The sequence below is a fragment of the Tiliqua scincoides genome, chromosome 3, assembly GCF_035046505.1.
Source record: "Tiliqua scincoides isolate rTilSci1 chromosome 3, rTilSci1.hap2, whole genome shotgun sequence".
NCBI lineage: Eukaryota > Metazoa > Chordata > Lepidosauria > Squamata > Scincidae > Tiliqua > Tiliqua scincoides.
Genome location: NC_089823.1, coordinates 14283936 through 14300047, shown reverse-complemented (window position 1 = coordinate 14300047; position 16112 = coordinate 14283936). Strand labels below are relative to the sequence as shown.

Below are 16112 nucleotides of genomic sequence, written 5' to 3'. Positions count from 1 at the left end.
GATGTCTCTGGGTTCTGGTGTTGTTTGAGAGGGAAAAGAACATCCCTTGCATAATTTTACTCTTAAAGGAGCATGCCTGTTTTGTTCTGATTCACTTGCTGCTAACTGTGCTTCCCTGCAAATCAGCTGAGGATGGGCAGTTCTGCCTCAACCATTCCCCTTCATTTAGACTCATTCTGTTGTCAAATGAAGATCATTCAGACTGTTTTGATGTCAGCCTCTGCATGAGGCAGTGTGGGTTGTTTCTCCTATTGGGGAATGCTACTTTCCTGATAGGACTTCAAGAATGGAAAACCAGTTATTTCCTTCTAACCAACAATAGTGTATCCAAATCTGTTCCAAGACCAAGCATTTATGTGTATTGTAGTGTCAAACTGCTGGCAACAGAAATGCTTAAGTTGAATAAGCTGTTGCTATTATTATTATTGAGAGCCTGTGAAGCATCTGAGTTAGGAAACTGAGGTATGAATTGGAACTTCCTTGGTTTAAATCTCACCTCTTGTCAAGAATTCGCTATAAGTGGCCTTTGGTGGGTTACTTCCTCAGCCCCCTTTCTGCAATATGAATGTGAAAATATTGTACTTAGGTTATAATGCTGTTATAAGAATTGCAGTGCAATAATATACTGTATGTCAAGTGCATTGTACACTGAAAGCACTGTATAGATGAGGACTATACAGATCTTGGTAGTAATCTGTTGAGAAACTTTGCCTACTCATAATGAATTCAGTTCTTCTAAACAGACATCCTGTGTAATGGAGTGTGGCTTGGAGGAAGGTTTGCTTCTTGCTATCCTGAAGTGATGGGGGGGGGGAAGCTAACTGCTAGATAGTATGACAGTGTGCTTAAGCACTCTTTCATTACAGTAACAAAAGGAGAGATTTTTGAAAGCTCACTAACATTTTTCAGCTTTTCGCCATCATCCTTGAATTGCAGTAGTGCATGTTTAACATTTGTGTTCTCAAATAACTCAACATTATTATCTCAACATTCAATTCTAATATAATCTTACTTTGGTCATTCTTAGGTATTGACTTTGGATGTTATTGCTGGTCTCTTAGTGTTCAATAATACAACAAAGTTTGCTTGAGAGAAGTTTAGAAGATTTTGGAGCAAATCTAACCATACCCATGTAAGTTTCCTAAAGTCCACAATGTGTTATCTACTTTGGTGGACAATGGGTGGGGGTTATGTAGTGTTGCAATCTAGTTGTTTTTCTTTAAAATTCTCTGGTTCTTGAAATATTGTGGTAGTACATTTGCTCCCAGTGTGGAAGGGATTGTCACTCCTGAATTGGCCTCTTCAGCCACACTAGACGCTGTTCCAGAACCACTTTTACCATAGTCTCCCGAGACTGAAGGATGCCAATGATTGGTGTATTCATCACATAACAACAAGGAAATCTAGCTGAATATAAGTGATACGAAGAAGAATCTTTCTTTGTTATTTCTATCTGTAAATTGGTAATGCCTAAGCCCAGTGCTGTAAGTAGTTATATAATTAAGGGCGCAATTCTAACCCCTTATGTCAGTGCTTTCCAGCACTGGGATAGCGGTGCCAATGGGATATGTGCCGCATCCTGCAGTTGGGTTGGGAGGCCTTCTCAAAGTAAGGGAATGTTTGTTCCCTTACCTTGGAGCTACATTGCCCTTATGTCAGTGCTAGAAAGCACTGACATAAGGGATTAGGATTGCGCCCTAAGTTTTCTGTAACCCCAGAGTGATTATCCACAAAGAGGCTGTCCATGGGTCTCTGTATGATTTTCTGCTCTGGTCTTGCCTCCTTCTAAGGAGGAGTGAATGTAATTCTGTTTTGTTTTTGCATTGTGCTTGATTGGATTATTATGCAAGTGCCTCCTCTTTCTGTTATCACCATAGTGGTTTCAAACTTTGTTGTGAGTAGAAAAGGGTTATTTCCAGGCATACTGCATGTTCTATTTTCCTGCACCTTTATCCCCCCAGCTACCCTGTGGGGGAGGCTGAGAGTGCATGGTCTGATATCACCTGGTAAGCTCTGTGGCCAAGTGGAGATTTTGAACTCAGTCTTCCTGGTCCTAGTGTGACTCTAGGTGCAGCAACTACATCAAACAAATGTCCATCTCTGAGGCTGCAATCCTGTGCACACTTATTTGAGAGTAAAAGCCCCTATAACAAGTGGGACTTGGTTCCATGAACACATTCTTGAGATAGGGCTGTATAACCTAGTATGCACTTATTTTTTCACAATGAAATAGACAGTTTTAAGAATCTGTAGGGGAGCATAAAAAGGGGCTGTCAACAGTCCAACTCACTTTTAATCTCCTCTGTGTTGTGCAGGAGTATGTAAACTCTGTGGTTGTTCATTGGTTGGGCTACCATGATGGCACAAAGTCCTTAAAAGTGAATAAGGTTATATTGTATATTCCGGTGTTCAAGGAAAGTAAACTCTTGATTCTTGCAAAATAGGTCAGGATATGTCAAAAGGGTAGATTATGTAGAAAAAATATTCCATCTCTTTTTCTATGTTCATTTAGGGATGAAGAAGATAAGGACACTTTTAGAATTTTAGTTGCTACCGACATTCATCTTGGTTATTTGGAGAAGGATGCTGCACGTGGAAATGATACGTTTGTAACTTTTGATGAAATCTTGAAACTTGCTCAAGATAATGAGGTATGCTACTCTTATACTACACAGCAGTGAGAGACCAGCTAGTTTCTAGAAGTTAATGTTTTGGCTTGTTGACAAAGTACTTCCTGTATTTCATGTAGATTGCATGTAATCTTCATGTTGATAGCTTGGCACTGTGTGGACAGAGCACCAACCCATTGTCTCATACTGAGTGGATTTCACTTAATACTGAAGATTTGTACGTTATGAGATAATTTTTCAGTGGCTTTTAAGATTTATAGCCATGTTGTATATAAATAGTTGAATATGGATACTGATAGGGGTGTTTGAGTTCACTTTCCTAATGTGAATTTTGCATAATTTGTATCAGTATACCTATATCTGTCCATATTTTGTTCTTTAAAGGTTTAATATTACATGTATGTTCTTTTATTTTAATTGATCACTGATTCATTTTACAGAGTTGAAAATTTTGAGTGCATTTAGGGAGAAGTCCCAAAATCTAGCCATACATTCCTGTTATGCTTTGTGTACTTCTGAACACTCTCTCTCTCTCTCTCTCTCTCTCTCTCTCTCTCATTGGGCTTTTAAAGCTATTTAAGACTCAGAAAGCAAGGTTCATTTGAACAGAAACAGAATAATTAGGGTGCAGTTGCACTGTAATATGAATTTAAATAAACTCTAAAGCCTATGTGAGAAATTTTCCCATGAAATACAAATTTGTTTTATGAACATATGAAGCTCCCCATACCAAATTAGATTGTTGGTTTATTCATTTCATTATTGTTGATGTTGGCTGGTAATAGATGGAGATCTTTCCCAGGCCTACCTGGAAATGATAGGGTTTGAACCTGGGACATTCTCCCTGAAAAAAGATGCCTTACTACTAAGCCAATTGTAAAGAGCTTTTTTCTTTTTTATAGGTGGACTTAATTTTATTAGGAGGAGATCTCTTTCATGAAAACAAGCCCTCCAGAAAAACCTTGCACACTTGCTTAGAATTATTAAGGAAATACTGCATGGGTGACCGTCCTGTTCAGTTTGAAATTCTGAGTGACCAGTCAGTTAACTTTGGTTATAGCAAGTAGGTATTCTTACTGTGAAGTTAAGATATCAAGTTACTACTAAATTTTCCAAGAGTTTAATGAAGAAGTTATAATCATCCTAATTGTTTAATGCTGTGGTTCCAAAACTCCATTAGGGGAGTTGGGAACTACCTGGTAAGTTCTTGCGGGGGGGGGGGGGGAGCGCAGAGAGCCAGCAGTGGCACTGCAGCAATTGCACACTGCCAGGAGCAAGGGGCTTTTAAACTTAACTGGGGGTTTGCGTTGGCCTCTGGCAGAGTGCGAGGAGGCTCACAGCCCTCTCTGTAGGCTTCCCTGCTTCTGCAAATACTTTAGCTCCGATTGGTGATCAGAGCTCACTTCTAGTTTTCAGACTAAAACTGGAAGTGAGCTCTGATCACTGGTCTGACCTATTTGCAGTAGCGAGGAGGCCCGCAGAGGAGGCTGGGAGTTTCCCGCACCCTGCCAGAGGCCAGTGTAACCCCCCTCAGGTAAGATTAAAAGCCCTTTGCTCCCAGCAGCACATGATTATTTCAGTGCTGTTGGGGCACTCATTTCTGGGGCACTCCCCTTAAGGGAGAATGACCCTCTTCTGGTTCCCCTGGTGGGTTGTGACCCACCTGTTTGCAAACCACTGGTTTAATGTGTTCAAGCTCCAATTATTGCAACAATTTTATACATGTGTTTTAGAATTGGTGCTTTGTCATGTGATCGTGCTGCTACTGAAGTCAGTAGTGACACTTGCACTGATTTTCATGAAGCGGAATTGCAGACTTGGTCTGTGATCCTATGGAAAGATCAGTTACACGATAGTGAGAGTGGGTTACTGGAACATAGCAGTACTGTTTGAGCCATCCACTTAAGCCCTTGTTTTCACATAGGAAAAGAATGTGTTAAATGCTGAATCTATAAATAATTGTAAAATCTAAAATGTTTTTTGCTTTTGTTCAGGTTTCCATGGGTGAATTACCAAGATGGAAATCTCAACATTTCAGTTCCAGTTTTTAGTATCCATGGCAACCATGATGATCCCACAGGGGTAAGTCTCCCCTAATTTATTGATCAAAGTAATTCATCTAAAAATATGTAGAAATGATTATAAAATTTACATATGCACTGTACACTTATATCATTTATTAGAGACTTCTAAGTTACAAATGAATAAAACTGATCATTGATCACAGTTCAATAAAAAATTAGCTATATAATTTGCAATTGTTTTCCACACATTACAAATTGTTTTACAGTTGTATTTTGATAAGCAATTAACATGAATTGATCAGGCTGTAATTTTGTACACTTTTACCTAGGAGTAAGTCCCATTGAACTCAGTGGGACTTATTTCTGAGCTGGCTTGTGATAGCAGCATAGCACAAAGATATAATAATTCTTCCATGTTACAAAAGCCTCCCTGCTTGCGAGGCTGTGTTTACCTGCCACAGGCTACCAAGATAGTGTGGTATTTATTTACAAACCTGGTTTAGCCAACATGGACATTTGTAAAAGTTGTTATAACTAACTTTGTTGCATTGTGTGTTGCCTCACAGAACAAATCTAAAGGGTCAATAACTTGATTGTCGTTATTTCTCCGTGCATCTTACAGGCAGATGCTCTTTGTGCTTTGGACATTTTGAGCTGTGCAGGACTCCTCAATCATTTTGGGCGATCACCATCTGTAGAGAAGATAGATGTTAGTCCTGTTTTACTTCAGAAAGGCAATTCGAAAATAGCTCTCTATGGATTAGGTATGTTTTTTCGCAAGGCTTTAAACAAAACATAGAATCTTGGAGGTCTGATGTATTGGCTTTTAAAAGAGAGTCTAAATTTATTAGAATTCATTTTATGGTTCTGAGAACTAAGAGTAGCAAAATTCTGTTTGGGAGACATCTGTAAATCAGTCTTTATTTGTGGTTTTCACTGATAAGGCACCTCTGGGTTCAAACTGGTGCTCAGTTCAGCTGTTAAGGGAAAATATTTCATCCTTTGGTTGCTGTCATAAAATGGAAATGGTGACTTCTCAGCAAACTGATGAGGAAAAGATAGTAAGCTCAAAGTACTATTAAGTCTCTCACTGAAATTTTTAAATGAAAAAATGGAGTGTAAATTCAGAAATAATTAATTACTTTAAAGTGCTAAGCAGGTGATAATTATATTATTTGTGGTTCACCGAAAATAAAATTCTCTACAGAATCTTTGTTTGCTTTCTCTGCCTTCCTAGTTGCTCAAGGAAATCCTTTGTCACCTTTTCTGTTTGTGCCACTCTCTTTTTAGTTTTTATGGTGAATGAATGTTTTGGCTACAGCTGCCAACAGTTTGGCTTCTTGTACCTATTAATTTTTTTAAAAAATCTGTTGAGCAAGGCTTCATGTGGGTGTGGGGGAAGTACTCTGAGCTGGTGGACAGCACAAAGCATCAATGGGTGCACTCTCAGACTTGCAGAAGTTGCTTTCTTTGGCCCTTCCTGGGTGATGCTTGGACCTGCCAGTCCATTGTCACTTTCCTTCCCTGCGATGCTTGTATCCGCCGCTTGTTTCTTTTAATAAATATAATGATTGGACTTCTCTTGCTACCTTCTTAAACCTATATGTTTTCCTTAAGGAAAGCCTCAGCTGAAGGATCAACAGGAGAGAAACTTCCTTGCGAGACTTTGAAATTGGTGCCATCATAGAAAGACAGCATGGCCAAGCAGACAAGTAGCCTGTGGACAGTGTTCCCTTAAAGGTGCATGGCCGACTGGCTGCGCACCTCTCAGCTGAGTTCTGTGGACCTTGGCAACCTGGAAGTTTTGTGATGATATTATCACATCATTGCCAAAAGTCCAGAGGCAGCGTTGCAATGCTGCCCAGCTGCAGAAAGGATGCAGACCCCTTGGAGAGTATGGGTTCTGTGGATTGCTTGTCTTCATCACCAGAGTACACTAAGGGCAATGGGTCTTAGCTTACTGGTATTGGTATGTGTCAGCATTCAAGCTTACCTTGTTGGGCCAACCCCTGAACCCTTAGTACTGGTGCCAGTGGTATCTTCCAGTATGCCATCAAGGGATGGGAGGATGGTGTCATGGGAGGTCCTAGTGCAGAGCTTTGCCCCTGGGCCTCCAGCAACCTGATGCTGGCACTCTCTGCTGTGTAAACAGCTTTGTAAACTTCTTGTTGAAAGCACTAAATAATTTCCATTAGGATAGCGTTGTTTACAGATTACTGTTGGAGCAGCAGCAACGAAGTCTTACAGCACCTTTATTTCAGTATAAGCCTTTGTGGATTACAGTTGACTTCATCAGGTACATGAAGTGAAATCTCTAATGAGCAGGCATAAACCAGTAGTTTCTTATGTTTCTTTAGGCCAGTTTTGGTAATACGTATTCTGGCACTGAGTCATCTCTTGGTACTGTCATCCAGCTGAATTCTCCCTCCCCAGATGCCAAAGTGCTGGACTACATTTCCAGATACAGTTCTGGGTGATGGAAACTGCCATAACCTCTTTTGCTACTGACAGCAGTCATGAGTGCAGCATCCTTAGTGGTTTTCTGTGTCATATTTTTCTTTAATATGAGAACATACTACAGCCCTTTGGGGGCAGCAGTGATAGTACAAGTAGGTGCAGTTTGCATCAGCCTGCTCACAGGAGCAGTTGCAGTTTACATTAACTTATCTAAACATTGATAACCTTACTGCAAAGTTGTACTGCTTTGAGAATGTTTGATTACACAGAGCTTATTACATAGCAGTTGTTAAATTATGTCTGTTCCAGGATCTATTCCAGATGAGAGACTGTACCGAATGTTTGTGAATAAGCAAGTCACCATGCTGAGGCCAAAGGAAGATGAAGATAGTTGGTTTAATCTGTTTGTAATTCACCAGAACAGGTACTACTGCTTTTGTTCAGGAAGGATTTGCAGTAAAACCACCTTGTTTGTTCTTAGGTGACAAAAAAAAATACAATGCAGCCAAGTATCTATAGGAATAATACAGCTTGGGAAAATCTAAATGAAAGGGGTGAGTTGGTGAACTGTGATATCAACTATACTCAGTTGATGAGTGCAGAGTACTTGGGCAACCTTTTCTTGTTTTTTGTACATTTCAAGGTGATTTTATCCCACTTTTCTATTTTAAGGCATTGCACAAAAGAATATGAATTGACAATGCTGACATTAAAATTAAAAATCGTAAGTAATTAAAAAAGGGTCCATGTCAAACCTTCACAGTCTATCAGTTTACAGCTGATAAACAGTGTTAGAGCATAGTTATTAAAATATAGTGCCTGGCAAATTCCACTTTGAAAGGTGTGCTTATACTGTCTGCCTGGAAGGCAAACAGAGATACAGCTAGATGGATCTCCCTTGGTAGTGTTCTGCAACCTTGGTGCCACAACACAGAAGGCTCTGTCCTTCATGTCCTCACTTGTTATACTGTTGATGGCAGAGGAACACAGAGCAGGACCTCTGAAATTTGGGCTTGTTTGCCTAGGAGGCAGTGGTTTACATATCTCTGAATAGGGAAATTTGAAAGAGCGTAATTGGAGTAGTGGATCTCCTATGGCAAGGTGAAGCCCACAATTTGAAAGGTGTAGTATCGATTTTTATTGAGTGGGGTTAGATGAGAACCTGTTCAGTGAGTGGAATTTCTTGCTTGCTTTTTTGTCTTTGTTAGCGGACTTGCAGGCCATATTGCACACTGCTTTTGAGGCTGGCTTCAGCTTCAGAAATGGTTTACCATGTGGCATGGGCCAAGATAACTTGTGGATTAAATAATGATGGATAAAATTTGTTTTTGCATTTCAAACTCACGATGCTGATGGATCAAATTGTTGACTAAGCTGTGCACTGTGTTTGTGGTAGGAGTTCTGTATTCTATATTCAGGAACCCAGCAGGTCCCTGGAACAGAAATTAATCCTAGAAACGTAACAGTGAATAGTTTTGTAGTTTTCTGTGCAGCTGCTCGTGTTTGGAAATTTATTTAGACTGTAGTTCTAGATATCATTTTTATTTGCCTTTCTTTAAACTTTGAAAATTGTGCCCTGTATGACATACTGCTTGTAGCCATGACAATGAAATATTGCAGAAATGCACACTAGATATTAATTACATTATCTTTGCTTAATTTTAGTGTACACAAAACATCCATTCTTATTTTTGCAGCTATATTTGTTCCTTTCCTTTGACACAGGAGTAAACATGGAGCTACAAATTATATTCCTGAACAGTTTTTAGATGACTTCCTTGATCTTGTAATTTGGGGTCATGAGCATGAATGTAAAATAACTCCGACTCGAAATGAACAGCAGCTTTTCTACGTTTCTCAGCCAGGAAGTTCAGTGGTTACATCTTTGTCACCTGGAGAAGCTGCTAAAAAGTATGTTCTTGGTTTAAAAATAACCTTGTATATTGTACTGAATAAAACTTTCTGGGAAAGTTCTGAATAAAACCTTTTGTTTGTCTGGTCCTTACCACATGTTCATAAGGCAAAGGTAGGATAGAACATCATGCATTTTTTTATTCTGTGTATTCCGGGGACTCTACTGTTTAAGGAGCACCTCCTCTTCCTTGAAGCCCTGACCTTGGTTCTCGTATCTTGGTACAGCCCTAAGTCCCAAAATCTGATTGCTTGGTTTCAAAATAATTAATTATAAGAAGACTCAGGGCTGCTTCACTTTGCTGGTTGGCAGTATTTATCACACTACCAGGACTGTTGTGGCTCCCTCCCATTGAAGCTGCAACCCTATACACACTTTTCTGGGGGTATGCCCCACTGAACATAGTGGTGATTACTTCTGAGTAGACATGCATAAGGATTGTGTTGTTAGTGACTTACCTAATAGCCAACACCAGTTCAAGTGGCTGCTGACTTTAGATGTATTGCATGCTCTTGGTACAAGCATATCACACTCTGATTAGCTGAGAAGCATGGAAGAATGTGGTGAGTGTGGTTCCACTGGTAAAGACTTTGGTTTATATTCTTCTCCATACTACTTAATTTACAGACATTTTTTCAATGTTTTCTAGGCATGTTGGCTTGCTGCGCATCAAAGGCAAAAAAATGAACATGCAGAAGATTCCTCTTCGGACAGTGCGACCCTTCTACATTGAGGACATTGTTCTTGCTGATTATCCGGACATCTTTAACCCTGACAATCCTAAAGTAACACAAGCGATACAGGCTTTCTGCATGGAGAAGGTGAATATGTGATTTTCATAGGCTCTTAAATGCCCAGAGGGTTGATTTTATATTTAGATTGATTTCCTGAATCACATAGGTGATAATGCATCTCACATATCATCTGTCTACAACTGGATATTTGAGTGAGGGTATACCAGGACTAAGGAGATCACATCAGCTTATTTATCAGCACACACTTCTACTAGGCAATATTCTTTTGAGACTTTGGAACTCTGAGATCTTCTTGTAACCAAATAGGTTTCATTATTGAGTATGCTAGTAAAATCACAGATTTTTTTAAATGTGTATGTTGTCTTTCTCTGTAAAGGACTCAAAGTGGTTTGTACCTACAATAATAAAACCATAACAACAGACATGACAATAACAATTAGCAGGGGGAAAAACACAAAAGTGAGAAACAGTGAAAAGTTTTAAACCAAACACACATCAGCTAATCAGAAGAACTGGAGAGGGTGTCAGCTATGCCTCTTGTGGCAGGGAGTTCCATAGGATATATATAGCTTACCCCAATAACAGTGCCACATAATTAACAGTGGTACTAGAATCCAAAATTCATATTAAAAACAGATTAAAAACATAATTTAACCACAAATAAAAACATATTAAAAACACATTAACATATACCCATAAAAACCATAGTCAGATAAAAAGTCAGATAAAAAGAGCAAAACGTAGCAAATCAGAGGAATCAGGCCTGTAAAAATACTAAAAAGATACAGAAAAGATGTTTAAAAAGGCCATGCACTCAGAAGGCTTCTCTAAACAAAAATGTCTTCAGGCCTCGCCGAAAAGTCTCAAGAGAGGGAGCCATTCTCAAGTAAAGGGGAAGGGAATTCCATAATGTTGGTGCCACTACTGAGAAGGCCCTATTTCTTGCCGCCGCCCCATGTACCTCCTTAGGCGGCGGCACTTGTAAAAAGGCCTTCTCTGATGACCTAAGAGGACGAGCCGGATTGTACGGAAGTAGGCGATCTCTGAGATACCCTGGCCCAGAGCAGTATAGGGCTTTAAAGGTCAAAACCAGCACCTTGAATTGGGCCGGAAAACGAATGGGCAGCCAATGCAGCCCCCGGAGAAGCGGACTGACAGAGTCGAACCGCCCAGCTCCAGTGACCACACGGGCCACCGCATTCTGCACTAATTGCAGTTTCCGAACCGTCTTCAGGGGCAGCCTCACATAAAGCGCGTTACAATAATCTAACCTCGATGTCACCGTGGCATGGATCACCGTGGCCAGGTCTGCCTGATCCAAGTACGGCCGCAGCTGGCGCACCAGCCGAAGCTGAGCGAAGGCCCCCCTAGCCACAGCCGCCACCTGGGAATCCAGGAGCAGCTGCGAGTCCAGGTGGACCCCCAAGCTGCGGACCTGCTCCTTCAGAGGGAGTGCAACCCCATTCAGGGCAAGCCGATAATCCAGCACCTGCATCGAGGATTTCCGAAACAGGAGAGCCTCTGTCTTATCCAGAATTTATTTCAGCTTATTAGCCCCCATCCAGATCCTCACTGCTTCCAGACAGTGCTCCAGGCCCTCAACCGCCACCCTGGAGTCTGGAGGAAAGGAGAGATAGAGCTGGGTGTCATCAGCATATTGATGACACCCCACTCCAAACCCCCGGATGACCTCTCCCAGTGGTTTCATGTAGATATTAAATAGCATGGGGGACAGAATTGAACCCTGTGGCACCCCGCACCTCAAAGGCCAGGGTGTCAAACAGGGATCCCCCAGCACCACCATCTGGGACCGACCCTCCAAGTAGGAGCGGAACCACCACAAAACAGTGCCTCCAACTCCCAACTTGGCCAATCGGCCCAGAAGGATACCATGGTCGATGGTATCGAACGCCACCGAGAGGTCCAGCAGGACCAACAGGGACGCACTCCCCCTGTCCAGTCCCCGGCATAGGTCATCCACCAAGGCGACCAAGGCAGTTTCCGTCCCAAAGCCCGGCCTGAAACCAGATTGAAAAGGATCCAGATAATCCGTTTCATTCAAGACCCTCTGGAGTTGGGCCGCCACCACCCACTCAATTACCTTGCCCAGAAACGGGATGTTAGAGACTGGCCGGTAGTTATCCAACACCGTGGAATCCAGGGAGGGCTTCTTCAGGAGGGGGCGAACCACCGCCCGTTTCAAAGCGAGTGGCAACGTCCCCTCCATCAAGGAAGAATTAACCACCCTCCCCGTCCACTCAGCCAGTCCACCCCGGGCAGCTCTTATTAGCCAAGCTGGGCAAGGGTCAAACAGGCAGGCAGACGGCCTCACACTCCAAAGGAGTCTGTCCACATCCTCAGGCTGTACAAGCTGAAAAGAATCCCACAACACTGGACAAGCAGTTGCCAAGGGGACATCGTCAGACATTGTCAATGTGGCATCCAAGTTGCGACGAATACGATCGATTTTATCTGCAGTGTTGCGCAAACCCGTCACAGCGGCCGACCGTGTATTCCTCCTGGTCCACTAGAGGGGCCTGATGAAGGAGGCCCTGCACCACACGGAACAGCTCTGCCGGACGGTTGTCAGCAGATGCAATGGTAGCAGAGAAGAACGATCTCTTTGCTGCTACCACCGCCATGGAGTAGGCTCTATAATGAGCTCTACTCCATGTCCGATCGGATTCATCGCGAGTTTTCTGCCACCGTCGCTCTAGACGTCTGCCCTGCCGCTTCATCATTCGCAGCTCCTCAGTAAACCAAGGAGCCGCTCTGAGTCTGTGACGTGGCAGAGGTCGCTCCGGAGCAATCTCATCCACTGCCCTGGTCATTTCCCCATTCCAGAGGTCAACCAGGACCTCAGATGAGGCGCCAGTCTTGGCAGTGGGAAAATCTCCCAGAGCCCTCAGGAAACCTACAGGATCCATTAGCCTCCGGGGGCGGACCATAGAAAACGGCCCCCCGCCTCTGCGGAGGAAGGAAGTCGCAACAAGCCTAAACCTTACCAGGAAGTGATCTGTCCATGACAACGGAGTGATCTTAATCTCCTCCACATCCAGATCACTGCCTCCGTGTCCAGCTGTGAACACCAGGTCCAACACATGTCCTGCAGTATGTGTCAGGGCCCAGATCTTCTGGGACAGGCCCATGGTTGTCATGGCGACCATGAAATCCTGAGCTGCACCTGCCACAGGGGCCTCGGCATGAACATTGAAGTCCCACAGCACTAACAGGCGGGGGGCCTTCAATGCCACCTCCGAGATCATCCCAGTCAGCTTAGGCAGGGAGACTGTTGGGCAGCAGGGCGGGCGGTACACCAACAGAATCCCAATCCTGTCCGCTCCTCTCAACACAACATGCAGGCACTCGAACCCAGCAGACTGCTGGACAGGGCACCTGGTAAGGGAGATGGACTCACGATAGACCATTGCAATTCCCCCTCCCCGTCCCTGCAATCTTGGCTGCTGCACCACCTGGAAGCCTGGTGGACAAAGTTCAGAGAGACTAACGCCTCCCTCCATGTCCAACCAGGTCTCCGTAATGCATACCAGGTTGGCTTTCTCATCCAGGATTAAATCCCGGATGATACAGGTCTTGTTATTCACCGACCTGGCATTCAAAAGCAGCAGCTTCAGATCCAGGGACTCACCACCAAGACCACCAGGCATCCGAGAATTGGGGGAAGGACCAGAAGGGGAGATGATCTGCCTGTGATAAACTCTCCTTCTCCTGTAATGGCCTGTCCGACCCCCACCGCCATATCTCCCCTGACCCGTCACTCTCTTGATAGTGGCACCCTTCCCTTCCCCTGAGCTCCCTCCTGAGAAAAAACACATGTGGCGAAGCCCACCTTCTGAGACTGGCCTATACAAAGAGTGGCACCCAGCAGGACTGCTTATAAGAAGATAAAAACAAAGGCAAGCCTGGCACTGGGTGTCACACAGGCGGATCCTCTGCTGCAGAGCGACTGTTGCTCCTCTCTCCCCTGCCTAAACAGAAGGGGAGGGTATCCGACCGCTGTTATTCCGCAGACCAAGAGGGCACCAGATCTTCCAGGCACGAGCTCCGGGCTAAGAGCCACAGGCCAAGAGCTCTTTGGCTCTTGCCCTTCGGCTCGCGCCAAAGGCTCACGCCTCTGGCAAGCCCAGCAGTGATGTAAATACCTGCCAGGGAAGGGGGGAGGAGAACAATCAGGCAAGCAGGTGGGCAAGCTTGCAGACTCCACCCTGACAGTGTCATACTATTCTGACATACTCCACCCTGACATACTATTCTGACAGTGTCCAGTTTTTCTTCTGTAACAGAGCCTTTCATGAAAGGCATTATAGTTGAACCGTTCAGCTTCTTGTATAAATGAAATATTGGCTTTTGATCAAAGCGGTGTACCACAAAGAAAACAATTGTTTTTAAAAAATGAAAGAGCATATTTTATTTGTTCTCATAAAGAATCTAAGGCTAAGCAGTTACCTGTGTTGTTTTTTTAAAGGTTGAAACTATGCTGGACAATGCAGAAAGAGAGCGTCTTAGTAACCCCCAGCAGCCAGAGAAGCCTTTGATAAGATTACGAGTAAGATGAAGCTCTGAAAATCTGTAAAAACATACTGAATATGTTTATCAAGAGTTTATTTTTTCTTCCTTCTCGATACAACTTTTAGAGCTGCTTTGTATTTAGTAGAGTGACAAATGTTTTCTGGGCGGAAGATCAAGGAACTTTTGCAATTGATAATGGGTTTAAACGTAATATAGCTATTTAAAAAGGTGCTAACAAGTATAGTCATGATGATGAAACATTTCCTATTACGTCAGCCTCCTGACGTAACCAGAGAACATCTCTGGTTGTGTCCAGGAAATTAGGTGAGGCCCTCCACCACAGGTTTGGATCCCGCGGTAAGTCAAATCTATTGGTTCCAAATCCGCAGATAAAGAGGCCCACCTGTACAATAACTTTATTCCCAAGCTGGTTCAGCATTTACAAGTGCATTAAACCAAACAGGTGAATTTTGTACCATTTCATATGCATGGATGTAGGTCTTATACCTCTAATTATTTTGTTTCCTTTTAAGGTAGATTACAGTGGAGGCTTTGAGCCATTCAGCATTGTTCGTTTCAGCCAGAAGTATATGGACAGGATTGCTAATCCAAAAGATATCATACATTTTTTCCGGCATCGGGAGCAAAAAGAGAAAAATGGTAAAAGGAAAAGTCTGCCTGTCTATATTTTCCCAGAATTTTTTTCTTTAAAATAGTACAGTTGGCAGAGAAAATAAAAATTTCGTAGTAACATGAAGGGAATGTCTTTGAAACAGTACATTTACTAGAATTAGAGATCTATTTTTTTAAAATAGTACAGTTGGCAGAGAAAATAAAAATATTCATAGTAACATGAAGGGAATGCCTTTGAAACCGTACATTTATTAGAATTAGAGATCTATTTTCATAAGAAGCTGTTTTAGGAAATGGCTATAATCTTACTTGGAAATTAGCCCATTCTGTTCAGTAAGACTTGGGCTGTAGTTGTTTTGAATGCCTGTTAGGGAGATAAAGCAGGGTATAAATTTGTAAATAGATAATCTTATCTTATTCACTGGAAATAAATACCTCTACCTATAGAGAACTCTGTACACATGTTCATCTGTACAAGTGCAGTCCATGCCCTTTGCATTCCTGCCTTGTACATACTCATTCTCTTACTATTCTCATTGAAACAACACATTCATTGGGGCTGGAAACAGGTGCATGACCCATTAGGTGTGTGTGCAGTGCACAGACTGAGGAAGCAGCACTAGCGCCAGGTTGCTGGGGGCCCTGGAACAAAGCCCTGCGCTATGGCGTGAGTTAATAGTAAATAGTACTGTTGAGCTATCAACATGACTATCAACATGACTCTGCCCCTATCTGGAAGAAGTAGTGTGTACCACTGCATGCACTTAAATCCATTGACTTCAGTGGGACCCATCTGCATGTGGAGGGACATGGGGCAGCACTGTTTCCTAGACTGAGGATCAGTCTTGGGGAGTGGGTGAAGGGATTGGCAAAATAGCACTTTTCCTATTAGCTGACATCATTGTGATTACTTAGGAAGGTAACAAAAACCTGGCCTTCCTGCACATACCTATGCAGGTAGTTAGTCTCGGAAAGAGTAAAGTGTAGGGACTCACTTGGATTTATGTTTATTCTAAAAAGTTTCTATCCTGTCCCAGTTACATTTTGATATTGTATACAATTTATAGACCATTTCCCCCCATGTCTCTGTATACATTTTTTTACTAAGAATTGTGAGGCTGGTTTTTAGGAAGAAATTGTGTAATGCTCTTCAAAAAAAATTATGCAATGG

At 42.7% G+C, this 16112-nt stretch overlaps 1 protein-coding gene across 3 annotated transcripts in view; it reads left to right on the top strand.

The window, feature by feature from the left end:
* The window catches only part of MRE11 (MRE11 homolog, double strand break repair nuclease), a 36140-nt gene that overhangs the window by 2459 nt on the left and 17569 nt on the right, over positions 1–16112 (top strand). For all 3 annotated transcript variants that reach the window (XM_066620261.1, XM_066620262.1, XM_066620260.1), the window contains exons 2-11: positions 1028–1132; positions 2513–2651; positions 3533–3693; positions 4625–4712; positions 5277–5418; positions 7421–7535; positions 8837–9022; positions 9673–9844; positions 14265–14345; positions 14842–14968. In XM_066620261.1, the coding sequence (XP_066476358.1) occupies positions 1131–1132; positions 2513–2651; positions 3533–3693; positions 4625–4712; positions 5277–5418; positions 7421–7535; positions 8837–9022; positions 9673–9844; positions 14265–14345; positions 14842–14968 (1213 nt within the window). In that variant the 5' untranslated portion in view covers positions 1028–1130. The remainder of the gene's footprint in view (positions 1–1027; positions 1133–2512; positions 2652–3532; positions 3694–4624; positions 4713–5276; positions 5419–7420; positions 7536–8836; positions 9023–9672; positions 9845–14264; positions 14346–14841; positions 14969–16112) is intronic.